The 18,077-nt window shown below is 42.4% G+C and overlaps 1 protein-coding gene across 2 annotated transcripts in view; it reads right to left on the bottom strand.

Annotated features, from left to right (window-relative positions):
• The window catches only part of LOC126281734 (myrosinase 1-like), a 144,729-nt gene that overhangs the window by 20,686 nt on the left and 105,966 nt on the right, over positions 1 to 18,077 (bottom strand). For both annotated transcript variants that reach the window (XM_049980915.1, XM_049980917.1), the window contains exons 8-10: positions 15,816 to 15,958; positions 11,059 to 11,196; positions 4,934 to 5,040 (exon numbers count right to left, since the gene is read on the bottom strand). In XM_049980915.1, coding sequence (XP_049836872.1) covers positions 4,934 to 5,040; positions 11,059 to 11,196; positions 15,816 to 15,958 — 388 coding nt within the window. The remainder of the gene's footprint in view (positions 1 to 4,933; positions 5,041 to 11,058; positions 11,197 to 15,815; positions 15,959 to 18,077) is intronic.

Raw genomic sequence — 18,077 nt, 5'->3', positions numbered from 1 at the left:
TGGTATGGTTTTCTCTTTTTTTTGTCTTTTTTGTATTCTTCCTTTTCCCCCATAGCACGGTATTTTAATGGGTTATTTATATTCCTTTTTAGGTTCCCGCTATTGCGCCCCCCCTCCCCCTTCTACATTGGTTAATCGTCAGCTCCGACATTATATTTAGAATGGAGTGACATCGGAGGAAAAGTTTAATATTAGCTGTACTCCAGTCTCATGTTGTAATTGTAAGTACTGATCATTGACACATTTTATATTACTTGCATTCAGCCCGTTTTGGCAATGATCTGACGTTCTTTTTGCCAAAGATTTTTACTTCTTGGTACTATTTCACAGTTTCTTTCTATTTAGGACTTTACCTGATAATGTAACTAACATTACCAAACCCGTCGTGCTTTTTAAGTAATGTACGCATACAGCTTCAGCGGTATTTTTTACGATATAAATTATGCCTTCATGTGAATAAAATATGGAGTAATAAAGTTTACATTGGTTTAGTACCAATGTAACATTTTCCTCATTTTTGTGTTCTAAGGCTATTGGGATAGTGTTATTAAGGAAGCTGTTGAAACCAAACTATCAAGAAACCTTATTAACAGAGATGGTGGATTTTGTTTAAATGCTGCTTGGAATCCGGCTCTGTCTCTCATCAAAAAACAGAGGGACAGAATTAGTGCTACCTCACCTGTTGATTAGTCACTATTGATATCTCTGGTGTTGGTCATTTTTGTTTGTGTTGACAGTTGTTCTGTGTGTGGTATCTTCCTTGTTTCTCATCTGTGAACCGAGGTATTAAATTTCCTTGCACATTTCTTCCTCCTTGCATTTGTACCTTGAGAATGGCAGAGTGTGCTCCTGTCGAAATACCGGTTGACGACGTCACCCGGCAGCAAACCCGTAAGTTGTTCGAACATGTTGCCAACAACGTTTGTAACGTCTGTATCAAAATTCTATTACGTCAACGATCGCTTAGATATATAAAAATATTCACATTACCGATTTCGTCAATTAGTTGCCATATTCAGATATACTTATCCACTAAAAAACTTCGAATAGATAATCAAAAATAGTTAGGCATTTTGATAATTGAAGTTATTTAACATTTTTGCAGATGATGCTGTAGTATATCGAGAGGTTGTAACAATGGAAAATTGTACTGAAATGCAGGAGGATCTGCAACGAATTGACGCATGGTGCAGGGAATGGCAATTGAATCTCAATGTAGACAAGTGTAATGAGCTGCGAGTACATAGAAAGAAAGATCCTTTATCATTTAGCTACAATATAGCAGGTCGGCAACTGGAAGCAGTTAATTCCATGAATTATCTAGGAGTAGGCATTAGGTGTGATCAAAAATGTAATGACCATTTAAAATTAATCGTCGGTAAAGCAGGTGCCAGACAGAGATTCATTGGAAGAATCCTAAGGAAATGCAGTCCGAAAACAAAGAACGTTGGTTACAGTACACTTGCTCGCCCACTGCTGGAATACTGCTCACCGGTGTGGGATCCGTAACAGGTAGGGTTGATAGAAGAGGTAGAGAAGATCCAACGGAGAGCAGTGCGCTTCGTTACAGGATCATTTAGTAATCGCGAAAGAGTTACGGAGATGATAGATAGACTACAGTGGAAGACTCTGCAAGAGAGACGCTTAGTAGCTCGGTATGGGTTTTTGTTGAAGTTTCGAGAACATACCTTCACCGAGGAGTCAAAAAAAATGGTTCAAATGGCTCTGAGCACTATGGGACTTAACATCTGAGGCCATCAGTCCCCTAGAACTTAGAACTACTTAAACCTAACTAACCTAAGGACATTACACACATCCATGCCCGAGGCAGGATTCGAACCTGCGACCGTTGCGGTCCCGCGGTTCCAGACTGCAGCGCCTAGAACCGCTCGGCCACCTAGGCCGGACCCTGAGGAGTCAAGCAGTATATTGCTCCCTCCTACGTATATCTCGCGAAGAGACCATGAGGATAAAATTACAGAGATTAGAGCCCACACAGAGGCATACCGACAATCTTTCTTTTCACGAACAATACCAGACTGGAATAGAAGGGAGAACCGATAGATGTACTCAAGGTACCATCCGCCACACACCGTCAGGTGGTTTGCGGAGTATAGATGAAAATGTAGACGTAGGTACATGCGACAGTTACACGAATAAGACTATACAGAATGTTAGGGGTATAAGTGCAAGTGCTGTGATCGTTGCTGCCTTAATGTGTACCCAGTTCAGTGTGTTAGTTGTTTTTTATCGGCGCCTAACAGTCTTTGCCCAAACACATCTCGTTATTTACTCCCAGATTTTTTTTCTGCATGGTCGTAATTGCACCACTAACTGGACTACGCCTGTCACCCGTTCACTCGTCAACAACTGAACTACCGCTCATGGAAAAATAAGCATTAATGGCTTGATCTTGTCATACATAATAGGAGGTAATAAGCAATCTAAAAACACACTACTTTCAATAGCTATAATTTTTAGTGTGCAAATGAAGTAAATACTGATGTAATGCTGTTCAGTACGTAATCCTCTGTCACCAATAAACATATCTGCACATCTACTCCTAACACATTGTATAGTCGGATTTGTAGCAAACATGACATGGTCTAAGTCCTTGGTGTTTCTGGCTACATGTTACATTTTAATGTGGTAATGTTGTTATTCTCGAAAGCACTTTCACGTCATGCGCCTTATACAGCGTGACAATTATTGAACTATACGGAAAAAAAGTAAATTAGTTACAAGTTACGGCTTGCATTCACTTTATTCAACAAGTAAACGTCAGTACAGATATGCGGATTCTCAGTCCCTCAAATGCGCCAGTTTTGCTTATTGACGGAGCCATCCAAACGAAAGTGGGCTTCGTCACTAAACCAAGCCATACCGCGGACACTAATTCCCATCACGCCACGCGGCCAACTGTGCAGTTTCAATGTCCTAACGAAAACCGTTCACAAGTACGACGATTTTATTTCATATAGTTCAACAATTGTCACACTGCATTTTAGAAAATGACCGTTGACGACAATGCTGTGCACAAATATGCATGGCGCTCGATTTTTTTAAAGAAATGACAACAATGTATCCATATGTGTTACTATACAGGCAACTGGGAATGGATGAATGGATAGCGTCAGAAACTAGTTGAACAAACAAAATATTTTAAAACACAGACTTGTGGAATAATGTATTTCTCAAATTTATTGGGGCTGTGGGCTCCACCCACAAGAAAACGGTCGATACACACTGGTGTCCAAAATTAAATTAACAAACTGATATTTTCCCATCCTGTAGCTAATTCACGATATAATCATACAAACTGTCAACAGATGACGTTACAATCGAGTTCTGCACATAATATGGCATTCCGGTCAACGGACTACCACGCCAGCAGTGACGTCACGGCACCCACATCCTCAGTCACTGTGTACACAGTCACAGACTGTGCAGTATGGCACGGAGAAGACGCCTACAGACTGTCTGCTTTGGAGGGCCATAGGAAGATTGGAAGCAGGACAGTTGCAAACTGATGTGACCCGATGGCTTAAAGTGAATCGTTACGTTGTTTCTCGGTTGAGGCGACTGTTTATAGAGACCGAGTCCAGGACAGGGCTGACCACATGTCACAGCAGACAGAGAGGGCCATTGTTTGGCTGTAAGGGCACGACGGTACCGCCTTCCTATTGCACTGCAACTGGCATCTGACTTCGCAACATTCTCTGGATGTGTTGTATAGAGGCAACCGGTGTACAGAAGGCTTCAGCAGAGAGTGGTCTTTATCGTTGGAGACTTGCTGTCTATTTACCTCTGGCGTGTCTTCACAGAAGGGAACGTCTAGTGTGGAGACGTCATCGTTCCTCATGGACGGTCGAACGGTGGGCCAATGTTCTTTGCACAGATGAGTGACGATTTGGTCTGGACAGTGATTCGCATTTCGTAGGAGCGTGGAACACGATTTAGGAACCAAAACATTTTGGAAAAAGACCGATATCGAGAAGGATACCCAATGGTGTGGACAGGGATTATGCTGACCACTCTAACACCTTTTCATGAAATTGTATGGATGAATCGGCAAGGTTTAACTGCTGTCAGGTATCGTGACGAGATCTTGCGATCTCATGTGCTGTTGTTGCGAGGTGCTGTGGGCCCAGACTTCGTACTGATGGACGATAATGCTCCACTTCATACAGTACGTGTGGTTGATGTTCTTTTGGAAACGGAAGATGCTGTATGCATGGCTTGGCCTGCTCGCTCCTCCGATTTGAATTCCATAGAGCATTTCTGGGATGCTCTAGGCAGACGGGTTGCATTACGTCAGCAACCACCAACCACTCTCCAAGACTTGCGAGCAGCTCTGCAGGAAGAATGGGCATTATTGGCTCAACATGAGACTGATGAGATCATTCACATGTCCCGTCACTGTCCGGCCTGTATTTCTGCCAGAGCTGGTCACACCCCATACTGGGCTCATTAACCAGCTGTCAGAATGTGTGTGCAAATCCGTTAAGCTGGAAAGAAACCAAGAACATTTTTGTCTACCGTTATGCATGTTGCAGTTGATTACGTTCTGTATACTTTACGTTGTTTCTATTTTTCTATCACCTGTTTGTATTGTTATGTGGCAAAATAAACGCAACCTTGCAAAATTTCCGTTTTTTGTTTTAATTTTGGACACCAGTATATTTGTTTATCTATACAAAGCCTTTTTAGTGGATCAAGCACACCTGAAATAACTATTTGTCGAAACCGGTAATATGAATAGTTTTTATACATCTAAGCAATCGTTAATGTAATAAATTTTTTATACAAAGATTAATGTTTTCTCTCGGATAGTGTAGGTCACATTTGGGTAAACAGTCTGTGCACTTTTCAAATATAGGATATACAATAGCGAATGGGATAGGAAAGATAATGTCACTGATGCAGTACTCACGTGTAGCCGCTCGTCCACTCCAGGTTGTCCAAGAGGGACCAGGCGGTGTAGCCAATCACCGGCACGCCATCTTCATTGATGGCTCTCAGGATAGCAGAGAGGTAGCCCTATAAGCAAACAAAGTTCTCAACAAAATGGTTCAAATGGCTCTGAGCGCTATGGGACTTAACATCTGTGGTCATCAGTCCCCTAGAGCTTAGAACTACTTAAACCTAACTAACCTAAGGACATCAAGCACATCCATGCCCAAGGCAGGATTCGAACCTGCGACCGTAGTGGTCTCGCGGTTCCAGACTGTAGCGCCTAGAACCGCTCGGCCACCCCGGCCGGCGGTAGATATTCCCTGATGTCTTAAAACACGTACTACCATCTTGCCCTTTCCTGTAGGTGTTTTCCACACATTCCTATTCTGTCGATTCTAGGGTGAACCTCCTCACTTTTTATCTCACCATTTCATCTAAGCAGTCCACACCCGTAGCTGAGTGGTCAGCGTGTCTGACGGCGTGTAGCATGCCCCAGTTTGATTCTCGACCTGGTTCCTCCGCTCAGGAACTGGGTGTTGTGTTGTCCTCATTGTCATTTCATCACCATCGACACGCAAGTCGCCCAACGTCACGTCAACTGAAAAGACCTTCAACTCGGTGGCCTTAACTTCACCAAGTGGGAGCTCCAGGCCATCAGCGCCATACAATTATTTTTTTTTCATTTCACCTAACTTTCAACATCCTTCTATAGCATCATATCTCAAAAGCTTAGATTCTCTTCTTTTCCGTTTTCCGCAGAGTCCACGGTTCTTCAGCTTTTTGGGTCCTCCTTGCATCGTCCGCCATACGCTATTAGACTTCTAAGTTAGCAGACTTCTTCACTTCATCTACTTCGTGTCCCCAGATTTTTATGTTACTCCATAATCTCATTTCTGCTACTCCTCATTACCTTCGTCTATCTTCGGTGTGTGTACTGAGCACACACCGATAATAGACGAAGGTAATGAGGAGTAGTCCAATCGTGATGTCCTGTAATTCTTCCTCGTTTTCAACGTCAACAGCAAAACTTATCACTGATCTTCTTTCACCACGAATTTTAATTGCATTCTAGAACTTGCCTTTTTCCGTTATTGCATATTCAACGTAGAGATTAGACAGTTGGGGCGAAAGAATTCATCCCTGCCTTGCACCCATTTTAATCCAACCACTTCGTTCCTATATTCCATTGTTCCTCTTTGGTCTTTATACAAAATGTATATTCCTGTCCTTCCCTATAGCGTCCTAGTTTATTCAGAATTCGGCAACATTTTGCATCATTTTACATAGTAGAACGCTTTTTCTGTGTCGAAAAATCCAAGAACGTGTCTTGATTTTTCTAAAGCTTTGTTTCCATTATCAAGTCAACGTTAGAATTACGTCTAGGGCACTTAGCCTTTCCTAAAGTCAAACTGATCGACATCCAACAGGTCTTCAACTTTGTTTCCAATTGTTTTGTATATTATTCCGGAAAGCAACTTGGATGCAATAGCTCTTAAGCTGATTGTGCGATAGTACTTGCATTTATCTGCCCTTGGTATCTTCGGAATTGTGCGGATGATACTTTTCCAAAAAGTCTGACGGTAGAATCTCAAAGATTCTACACATCCAACTTGAGTAGGTGTTTGGTTGTTATTTCCCACAGTGATTTCAAAAACACCGAAAGAGTGTTATCTATGTGTTCTGGCTTGTTTTATCGCAAGTCTTCCAATTCTCTACCAAACTCTGACTGTAATACTGGATCCCCTACACCTTTCAAACCAACTTCCAGTTGTTTTTCTATTACGCCGACAGACAATTCCTCCGCCTCCTAGGGGCCTTTCATTTATTCTTTCTACCTAGCCGCTCTTCCCGTTACGTTGGGCAGTGTTTCTCCTGCAGTCTTGCTTTCAATGTCATAGAAGATTGTTTCGATTTTTTTTTTTGTATGTTGTATCGTCCCTTGCAACAAACGTTTCTTTTTCAATTTCTTCATATTCTTCTTGCAGCTATTTCATCTTCTTATTTAATTCATTCCTATATTTTTATATTGGCGTAGTCCTGCCTTTTCAAATTCTTTCTTTTCGATCAGTTGGAGTATTTCTTCTGTTTGGCAATATTTCTTCGCAGCTACCTTCATTGTACTTTTATTTGTCTGTACAACTTCTGTGACTGTTTTAAGATGTCGATTCGTCTTCAACTGAACAGTCTTCTGCTGTATTCATCATAGCAGTATCTAGAGCCTTAGAGGACTTCAAACGAACATCATTCCTCACTAATTCCGCATCTCATTCCTTTTCCCATTGATTGAGGCTGACGATTCTCTCTAACTTTAACCTACTGTTTATAATTACTAATTTGTGGTCTGTGTCTATATCTGCTCCGGGGTACCCCCTGTATTTCAGTATCTGATTTCGGAATTTCTGCCTCAACATAATTTATCACACCATAACTTCAAGAAACACTTATACGAAAATAATTCAGAGATTTATAGTCAAATAACATCACCGAGTCATCGTATCTTAGCGACGATGTGTTATTCTTTTTCACAAGCAAGCATTTTCGAATTTAAGCATTTAAAGAAAATGATTTGAACGATTTCCGGTTGCTTCTGTTTCAATTAAAGTGTCTGCATCACACTTAGAAGATTTGAATAACAAATTTACACTCTGTGGAGGCAAGAAACGTAACTAGAAGATTAATAGGCGGTGAGACGACAACATTATGCACGATTAACCAGTCACTTCAAGAAAACATTTAGCCACTGTTGTATAGAGATAAAATATCAAGATAATAAAAATTCATACTGATTTAAGTCTATATAAAAGATAACAAACTTTTTAGCCAACGACATGTAATCGAATAATGGACTCTGGTGTCTCAAAAGCTATTGTTCCTGTGGTGTCACCGCCAGACATCACACTTGCTAGGTGGTAGCCTTTAAATCGGCCGCGGTCCGGTAGTATACGTCGGACCCGCGTGTCGCCACTATCAATGATTGCAGACCGAACGCCGCCACACGGCAAGTCTAGTCTAAAGAGACTCCACTAGCACTCGCCCCAGTTGAACAGCCGACTTCGCTAGCGATGGTTCACTGTCTACATACGCTCTCATTTTCAGAGACGACAGTTTAGCATAGCCTTCAGCTACGTCATTTGCTACTACCTAGCAAGGCGCCATATTCCGTTACTATGTCTTCTGAACAGATAATATTGTGAATCATGTACCGTCAAGAGCGACGTTCATCATAATGGATTAAAGTTAAGTATGAAACTAATTACGTCCGCTTTCTGAATTCTAATTCCTTTTCATGTTCCAGACCTCACGTCAGTATAGTACTTCCCTCCTCACGCCAGCCTGCGTGAGTTAAAACGTGTGAATTTCGGCCTCCACTAGTAACACGGTGTTGGCTCTTCTGCCAACTACCACAGTTCCCAACTTAAGGGAAGAAACAGAGGAAGTGGACGCAGGAAGAAATGGAACGGCACTCTCGAAGAATGAAGTAAGTCTGGAAGCAACGAAAACTAAACACAAAGTAACAAAATCAAAATTTATTCATACTCTCCAAAAGTGTTATTCGAATAAACACAGGGTGCGGCAGTCAAACCTGCATTTTTTAAATAGTGTGAAAGAAACACGGATGCAGATATCCGAAGTAAGAGTGATTTCAGGTGTGCCGCAGGGGAGTGTCATAGGACCGTTGCTATTCACAATATACATAAATGACCTGGTGGATGACATCGGAAGTTCACTGAGGCTTTTTGCAGATGATACTGTGGTGTATCGAGAGGTTGCAACAATGGAAAATTGTACTGAAATGCAGGAGGATCTGCAGCGAATTGACGCATGGTGCACAGAATGGCAATTGAATCTCAATGTAGACAAGTGTAATGTGATGCGAATACATAGAAAGATAGGTCCCTTATCATTTAGCTACAAAATAGCAAGTCAGCAACTGGAAGCAGTTAATTCCATAAATTATCTGGGAGTACGCATTAGGAGTGATTTAAAATGGAATGATCATATAAAGTTGATCGTCGGTAAAGCAGATGCCAGACTGAGATTCATTGGAAGAATCTTAAAGAAATGCAATCCGACAACAAAGGAAGTAGGTTACAGTACGCTTGTTCGCCCACTTCTTGAATACTGCTCAGCAGTGTGGGATCCGCACCAGATAGGGTTGATAGAGGAGATAGGGAAGATCCAACGGAGAGCAGCGCGCTTCTTTACAGGATCATTTAGTAATCGCGAAAGCGTTACGGAGATGATAAACTCCAGTGGAAGACTCTGCAGGAGAGGCGCTCAGTAGCTCGGTACGGGCTTTTGTTAAAGTTCCGAGAACATGCCTTCACCGAATAGTCAAGCAGTATATTACTCCCTCCTACGTATATCTCGCGAAGAGACCATGAGGATAAAATCAGAAAGATTTGAGCCCACACAGAAGCATACCTACAATCCTTCTTTCCACGTACAATACGAGACTGGAATAGAAGGGAGAACCGATAGAGGTACTCAGGGTACCCTCCGCCACACACCGTCAGGTGGCTTTCGGAGTACGGATGTAGATGTAGATTTTATTCATACAATCTTATTCTACGCTAAAAAGCATTCAAGAAACATCAACATATTTTTTCATTGTTTGAAAACAATATCAGCAAGATGGCGTCCTCCTCGATCACGGCATTCTCGCAGGCGATTTACGAAGCTGTCCATCACATGATGGAGCATACACTGAGGAATTCTTTCGATTTCCAGCACTAACAATATGTTTATGAGGTCTTTCTACGTACAAATGGTTCAAATGGCTCTGAGCACTATGGGACTTAACATCTGAGGTCATCAGTCCCCTAGAACTTAGAACTACTTAAACCTAACTAACCTAAGGACATCAAACACATCCATGCCCGAGGCAGGATTTGAACCTGCGACCGTAGCGGTCACGTGGTTCCAGTCTGAAGCTCCTAGAACCGCACGGCCACACCGGCGGGCCTTTCTTCGTATACTTTGCTCTTAAGGTAACCCCATAAGTAAAATATCACAAGCTGTAAGGTCGGTTGAAGGGGGGAGGGGGGCGAGCAATTGCTCAATTCTTGATCACTCGGTTAGGAAAAACTTTATTGAGAACATTAAGGCTCACACGGGCTGTGTGACTTTTTGCTCCATCTGCGGCATAGCTGCATATTGACGAAGCTCAGGTATGAAGAATGTCCTTAACATTGCTGAATAGCGTTCACCATTCACGTAACAGATTGCCCTCTTTCGTTCTAAAAAATAAATAAATAAATAAAAAAATAAGGGCCTACTATTCCCAATGAGGACAAAACACACCAAACTGTTACCTTGGTTCTGTGTAGGGGTTTTTCATTGAGACGATGAGGTTTCTCATCACTCCAGTATCTAAAGTTGTGTTTGTTAACATATCCATTGAGGTGCAAATTTGCCTCGTCACTCATCCAGAGGCTGTGAACAAGCTCCTTGTTTTCTTCAATCATTTACAAAAGACTTTCACAGAAATGCTGTCTGACCACGAAGTCGTTATTATTCAAAGCGTTAACCACTTGGCTTTTGTTGACATGGGCAGTGATGTAAGTCTAACCTCAAAAGCCTTCTGACAGTCCTGTTAGAAATTCCATGCGCAACACTCTGTCTATGCGCTGATCTCCGGGGGATTCTTCCCACAGCGATTCTTACACGTTCTATATTCTCGGGAGTAGGCACTGTCTTCGCTTTGCCATCTCTTTTCCTTGTTGTTTCACCGACATTTTCAAAGTTTTCAGCCCGAGTTATTATTGAGTTACGATTAATTTGAAAATGCGCCCAGAAACGACCCTGAGCGGCTACATAGCTGCCGCTTTGGTAGGACGCTTTCACTGCAAACGACCGTTGTTGCTTAGTGCACTGCTCCATGGATACTGAAATGCTTTGTGTTGGGGAACGCATTGGTGACCTTGGTTACTCGCCCCCCAGAACTTCCAAAGCTTCCGTGCACTAAGAATAGATACTGGTTTGATTGCAGCACCCCGTAAATAAGAGCCTTGATGTTTTCCGTGGTTAATACTGACTTCTTTTCTTATCGTCTATTTGGCTGAAAGAAATAAAAATTGCAGCGTCACCGCTGACACTCACGTTGTAGTAGTGGATGCGGCCCGTGTCGTTAAGGACTCCTGGCGGGTCCAACCACCCGTTTTCAGTGATGAAAAACGGGTACCCGGGGTAAGACTCGTGCAGCCAGTTGAGGAGTTTTCGCAGACCCCACGGCACTTCCTGCAACCAATGACAAGCAGCAAAAGACGGTTTTTTGAGGAGCCACAGCAGTATTCAGATATAACTACGTTCGGTAAACAGTCACTCCAAAATTTGCAGATCGGTAACTTAAGCAGCAACCAGCGCAGAATTTAAGTGTACTTACCGTAATATTGATACTTGAACACGAAAATTGAAGTGCCGATTTTTAATATTAATTGTGCAGGGAGGCCAACGATCCTTTTATAATTCGAAAGGAACTTTGCCAAGGACGTGCACAAAGAAAAATAAAGTGTGCATATAGCCGTTAAGAGCAGTAAAAGGAAGTAGAAGCTTTCACGTTCATACCACTGATGTCACTTTCTCTACCACGCATTAAAACTCCAATACCAGAACATCGAAAACTGCAGAACAACCAACCTCTGGCTGCGCGCCGATCAGGTGCTATGATAAAAATGACACACGAAACTCACAACATTTCGTGAAATCGCATTCTAGGGGCTTTTATGTTTACACGGTTCATTTACAGTAAAACATGCATACCGGGCAGCTACAATGCGACAACTGCCAGGTCGAAGATGTTGTCAGCAGTGAAAACCAACATTTGGTAGTAAGGAAGTCTGTGTGCAACGTTGTGTATTAACGTTGTTATTTCACTTACTTTTCTGTAAGAGTAACTGTGTGGTCATCTGCTGCCATTACCAGAATGTTTGAAGCAAGTTCCTAATTATTCCTGATTATTAAGTTCCTAATTTAATTTCTTAATTTTGAATAACTACGACTTCCTACTTCCCTTATTATTCGGGTTGTAAGCTCCCTTCTCCTAGGAGATTATATGGGCTAATTAATGATTATTACGTTACAATCCTCTTGTTGTAGTTGACCGTGTATATCGAGACTTCGTTCATTGTTAAATGCAATGGTGTGGTACTAACTGATGGAGAACTGGCAAAATTTAATTTATTTCCTTTATCACCCTGTACAAACATAAACACACTATTATTCAAACTGCGTGCCACTACTATATTACACATAGAGATAAATCCTTCGCTACGCAACCGCCTTTGCACATTCCACAGCCTCTCAACAACTGCCTCTGCTTGCGACTCTCTGCGCCACTGGGCACAGTCGTCCTCCAAAGAACAGCCACTTACAGATACTACACACCAGTACCCTCACAGGGTATGCCTAGAAGGAGAATGCTAACGGGTCATAGTGAAAGACGAGAAGCTATACAGATACAAGTTCTGCTTAGAGAAAGAAATAGCAGTGTGGACATTCGTAATGATAATGTATCTGTTTTATTTAATACTGCGTCTGTTTTATTTAATACTTGAACATCTAAAATTGAAGTACCGATTTTTAAATTAATGATGTAAGGAGCTCAAATGAAACTTACATATTTCGAAAGGAACTTTGCCGTAGGTATTCACAAAAGAAAAAAAAAATCATGCGCATAAATAGTAGATACATACACATATGAAACGTTTTCCTTTGTCTTTGACATTGCTACCCATTTCTACCACGCGTAACGATGAGGAACTATGGCAGAAACGACGCTCGAAAGTAACAACGCTCTTTCGTGGATTTGCGTTCTATCGACGTTCACGTTTAAAAGTTGCAAATCGTTCATTTGCAGCAACACACACGTATAGCGGACAGGTGTAGTGCTACAACTGCTACTTCGTAGATCTTGTCAACAGTGGAAAACAAAACGTAGTAACGAAGCCATCGGCGACGACAAACGTTGTTTATAAGAATCGTTTTTTCACTTGCTTTCATGTAAGAGTAAACAGAACTAACTCTGTGTTCGTTTGTCGCCGTCACCACATTCATTGTGTTCCTAACATTCAATATCTTCATTTTGAGTAGCCACAACGTCCCTTATTATAAGGAAACTATATTTGTTTTAGGCTGTGCCTCGAATAAGAATATTAATGGGTTGGACTAAAACGCGAAGAGCTACATAGACACAATTCTTACGTAGAGAAATAAATGCGAAATGCAGATGTTGGTAACGATAATTATATTGCCGTTCTGAAAGATACATTTAAATGTGCACTGAACATAATTTCAAATAATTCTGTGAACTGTAAGTGCTGTTTGATGAATGTACAGTGTAGATTTTGTAATGCAAGTCATTTCGCATCTGAAGTGTTGTCATAAGGCAAAAGTTAATTTGCCAACATAACGAAAAATTTATTTTTCAACACAGTGTATCAAAGACTCTCATCAAATGATCGAACAATTAAAGAGAAATCAGCGAATTATTTCAAGAAGAAACGTAGCTACAGTGCAGCATTTGCCACGGATCAGTCCTGCGGCTAAAATTTCAGCCACTTCAAGAGACATTACATCTGCTATCACAGATAAAGTATATTGACGCAGTTAGTCGAATTTCGACCTCATACAATACTAGTACTCCTTAAACTGCTATTCCACACTGTACAGCTTGCGCAGTAGTCACAAAAACCAATATTTGTGACCGTATTCCCTAATTTGTCACTCCACGATGTACAGCTGGATGGTTTAAGGGGTAGCCACTGCAGAGTGTTGGTGCTATACTTTTGAAACTGTCATTGTACAAATTAAAACTGGTTCTCTCATGACATAGTAGTTAAAACCTTTAGGTGTTACTATACCCCATAAACCGACACTGCGCAATGAGCAGCTTTGCAGCTTCAGGTGTTGCTACTGTATCCTTCAGTTATAATTTGCGTTAATATAGTCCTCAAACTCCAATATACAACTGAACATACTAAAGAACAACCACTGCAGCCTTTACGCGTTCCCAGAATGGATTTACTGGGACATCAAAACTCTTTGCCAGACGGGATTCGAACTTCGGACTTTTGCCTTTCGCGAGGAAGTGCTGTACCGACTGAGCTACCCGAGTATGAAACACAACCCGCCCTCACAGCCTTACTTCCGCCAGTACCTCATCTCCTACCTTCCAAAATTCCCAATAGTTCTCCCACGAAACTTTCGGGACTAGCATTTCTGAAAGAAAGGGTGTTACGGAGACATGGGTTAGCCACATTCCGGAGGATTGTTTCCAGAATGAAGTTTACACGGTAGAGGATGCGATACTGGCGGAAGTAGAGCTGTGAGGAGCGGTTGTGAGTCCTGCTCTGGTAGCACAGTTGGTTCAGTACTTGCCCGAGAATGTCAAAAGTTCCAGTTTCGAGTCCTGTTAGCTGCACACTTTTAATCTTTCAGGAAGTTTCAGTCATTAGGTCTAATGATATTCCATGATATTTCACTTCACAAAGTGCAAATGTATAGATAAGGACTATTCACTGCCATCTGTTGCTACTCTATCCTGACAAGCTGCGTCCTCTCCCAGTATGTACTGCAGCCTGCATTCTTCGGAATCTGTTTAGTAAATTCATCTCTTGGTCTCCCTCTACGATTTTTATCCTCCACGCGCCCTCCAATACTAAATTGGTGATCCCTTGTTTCCTCAGAACTTGTCCTACCAATCGATCCCTTCTTCTAGTCACGTTGTGCCACAAACTCCTCTTCTCCCCAATTCTATTCAATACGTCCTCATTAGTTATGTGATCTACCCATCTAATCTTCAGCATTCTTCTGTAGCACCACATTTCGAAAGCTTCTATTCTCTTCTTGTGCGAACTATTTATCGTCCATGTTTCACTTCCATACATGGCTATACTCCATACTAATACTCTCAGAAACGACTTCCTGGCACTTAAATCTATACTCGATGTTAACAAATTTCTCTTCTCCAGAAACGCTTTCCTTGCCATTGCCAGTCTACATTTTATATCTTCTCTACTTCGACCATCATCAGTTATTTTACTCCCCAAATAGCAAAACTCCTTTACTACTTTAAGTGTCTCATTCCCTAACCTAATTCCCTCAGCGTCACCCGAGTTAACTCGCCTATATGCCATTATCCTCGTTTTGCTTTTGTTGATGTTCATCTTATATCCTCCTTTCAAAACACTGTATATTCCGTTGAACTGCTCTTCCAAGTCCTTTGCTGTCTCTGACAGAATTACAATGTCATCGGCGAACCTTAAAGTTTTTATTTCTTCTCCATGGATTTTAATACCTACTCCGAATTTTTCTTTCGTTTCCTTTACTGATTGCTCCATATACAAATTGAATAACATCGGGGAGAGGCTACAGCCTTGTCTCGCTCCCTTCCCAACCACTGCTTCCCTTTCATGTCCCTCGACTCTTATAACTGCCATCTGGTTTCTGTACAAATTGTAAATAGCCTTTCGCTCCCTGTATTTTACCCCTGCCACCTTCAAAATTTGAAAGAGAGTATTCCAGTCAACTGCCGTCTATAGGTGTATAACTTCAATTCATAAATTATTGTTGTACAATATACATATGGTTTAAGGTGTGGTTACAATAATATTCAGTGGAGTTGTCCTTCCTAAATCGCCATTCCACAGTATACAGCTAAGCAGATCAAGGAGCATGAAGAAAAAAGAGAGAAGCAGCAAACCACCTTTCGAACAGGCCTTCAAGGCCCTTACATGTCAACACTCTCTTAACAGTCACTTCACTTGTACAGCTAAATCGGTTGGGTAGTAAACACTGGCACCCTTAGGTGTTGCTTTATCCCTGAACTGTCACACCACAACGTACAGTGGAATGCTTACCGTTACCCAGCCGCCGGATGGGTAGCCTTCGAAAGAGGAAGTGACGACTCCTGTGTCGTAAGTCTTGGAGGGCTGCACTCCGGCGCTACCAGATGTGGCGAGGTCCGCCGTGTAGTGGTTGAGCCCGAAGAAGTCGGCTGTGCCTGTGGAAACGTTCGCGGAGTGTGAGACACGAAGCTGCGACTGAGCAACCTGCTATGTTTACTAGCCGACTTTGGGAGTTCTCCGTGAAGTAACTCCTCAAGCCCGACTGACATTTTCCGTGTAGTACAAATTACTTCTTGTGTGAATTCAGGAACATGTAGCAGAAGCCTCTTGAGCGAACTGCGTGAATTAAGTACTTTTCCATAGTACATTTACTCTTTCACGAAATCTCGTGTAAATAATATACCTCTTTTCCTTCAGTTCACAGTCCAGATCACAAAGTCAGCATTAGGAATGACACGAGTTACATGTAGATTTACAAGTACCGGGTGGTTATACACTACTGGCCATTAAAATTGCTACACCACGAAGATGACGTGCTACTGAGTAGTGGCCGGTGGCGACACCTACAACGTGCTGACATGAGGAAAGTTTCCAACCCATTTCTCAGACACAAACAGCAGTTGACCGGCGTTGCCTGGTGAAACGTTGTTGCGATGCCTCGTGTAAGGAGGAGAAATGAGTACCATCACGTTTCCGATATTGATAGAGGTCGGATTGTAGCCTATCGAGATTGCGGTTTATCGTATCGCGACATTGCTGCTCGCATTGGTCGAGATCCAATGACTGTTGGCAGAATATGGAATCGGTGGGTTCAGGGGGGTTACACGGAATGCCGTGCTGGATCCCAACGGCCTCCTGTCACTAGCAGTCGAGATGACAGGCATCTTATACGCATGGCTATAACGGATCGTGATGCCACGTCTCGATCCCTGAGTCAACAGATGGGGACGTTTGCAAGAGAACAACCATCTGCACGGACAGTTCAACGACGTAGGCAGCAGCATGGACTATCAACTCGGAGACCGTGGCTGCGGTTACCCTTGACGCTCCATCACAGACAGGAGCGCCTGCGATGGTGAACTCAACGACGAACCTAGGTGCACAAATGGCAAAATGTCATTTTTTCGGATGAATCCAGTTTCTGTTGACAGCATCATGATGGTCGCATCCGTGTTTAGCGACATCGCGCTGAACACACATTGGAAGCGTGTATTAGTCATCGCCATACTGGCGTATCACCCGGCGTGATGGTGTGGCGTGCCATTGGTTACACGTCTCGGTCACCTCTTGTTCGCACTGACTGCACTTTGAACAGTGGACGTTACATTTCAGATGTGTTACGACCCGTGGCTCTACCCTTTATTCTATCCCTGCGAAACCATACATTTCAGCAGGATAATGCACGACCGCATGTTGCAGGTCATGTACGGGCCTTTCTGGATACAGAAAATGTTCGACTGCTGCTCTGGCCAGCACATTCTCCAGATCTCTCACCAATTGAAAACGTCTGGTCAATGGTGCCTGACAAACTGGCTCGTCACAATACGCCAGTCACTACCCTTCATGAACTGTGGTATCGTGTTGAAGGTGCGTGGGCAGCTGTACCTGTACACGCCATCCAAGCTCTGACTCAATGCCCAGGCGTATCAAGGCCGTTGTTACGGCCAGAGGTGGTTGTTTTGGGTACTGATTCTGAGGATCTATGCACCCAAATTGCGTGAGAATGTAATCACATGTCAGTTCTAGTATAATATATTTGTCGAATGGTGTAGCAATTTTAATGGCCAGTAGTGTAATTAATCTTTCCCTATTCAACACATTGTAATACGGAAACTAATTACCCTAAGAGTTCTAAACTTGGTAGTAGTAATGTCAACGACACAGGAAAGAGTAATAATGCAGAATCAATTCAGCTGAAACACTTTTAAGGTGTTGCTACGGTACATCATAGCATTACATACCGAGACTATTACTGCTACAAAAGGGGCTCAATGAGGCGCCCATCACGGTGTAGAAGAGTCTGAAAGCAGAGGTTTGCAGTTTCCACAGTAGAACGAAGCATTTTGGCAGGTAACCTGGCTATCTCTCTTGATACTTTGCGCTTCAGGTCAGCACGTACGTGAATATTCCTTAGGTGAACCCTGTCCTTCAGGTAGTCTCACAACAAGAAATCACAGGGAATGAGACAAAGTAACCGTGCTGGCCAAGCATTTCGAAACGATCAGCAGATAATTCGATTGTTTTGAAATGTGTTTCGAAGAAGCAGGTGAAGTT

The sequence above is a fragment of the Schistocerca gregaria genome, chromosome 7 (assembly GCF_023897955.1).
Source record: "Schistocerca gregaria isolate iqSchGreg1 chromosome 7, iqSchGreg1.2, whole genome shotgun sequence".
NCBI classification, from domain to species: domain Eukaryota; kingdom Metazoa; phylum Arthropoda; class Insecta; order Orthoptera; family Acrididae; genus Schistocerca; species Schistocerca gregaria.
This window is presented reverse-complemented; position numbering and strand designations above follow the sequence as displayed.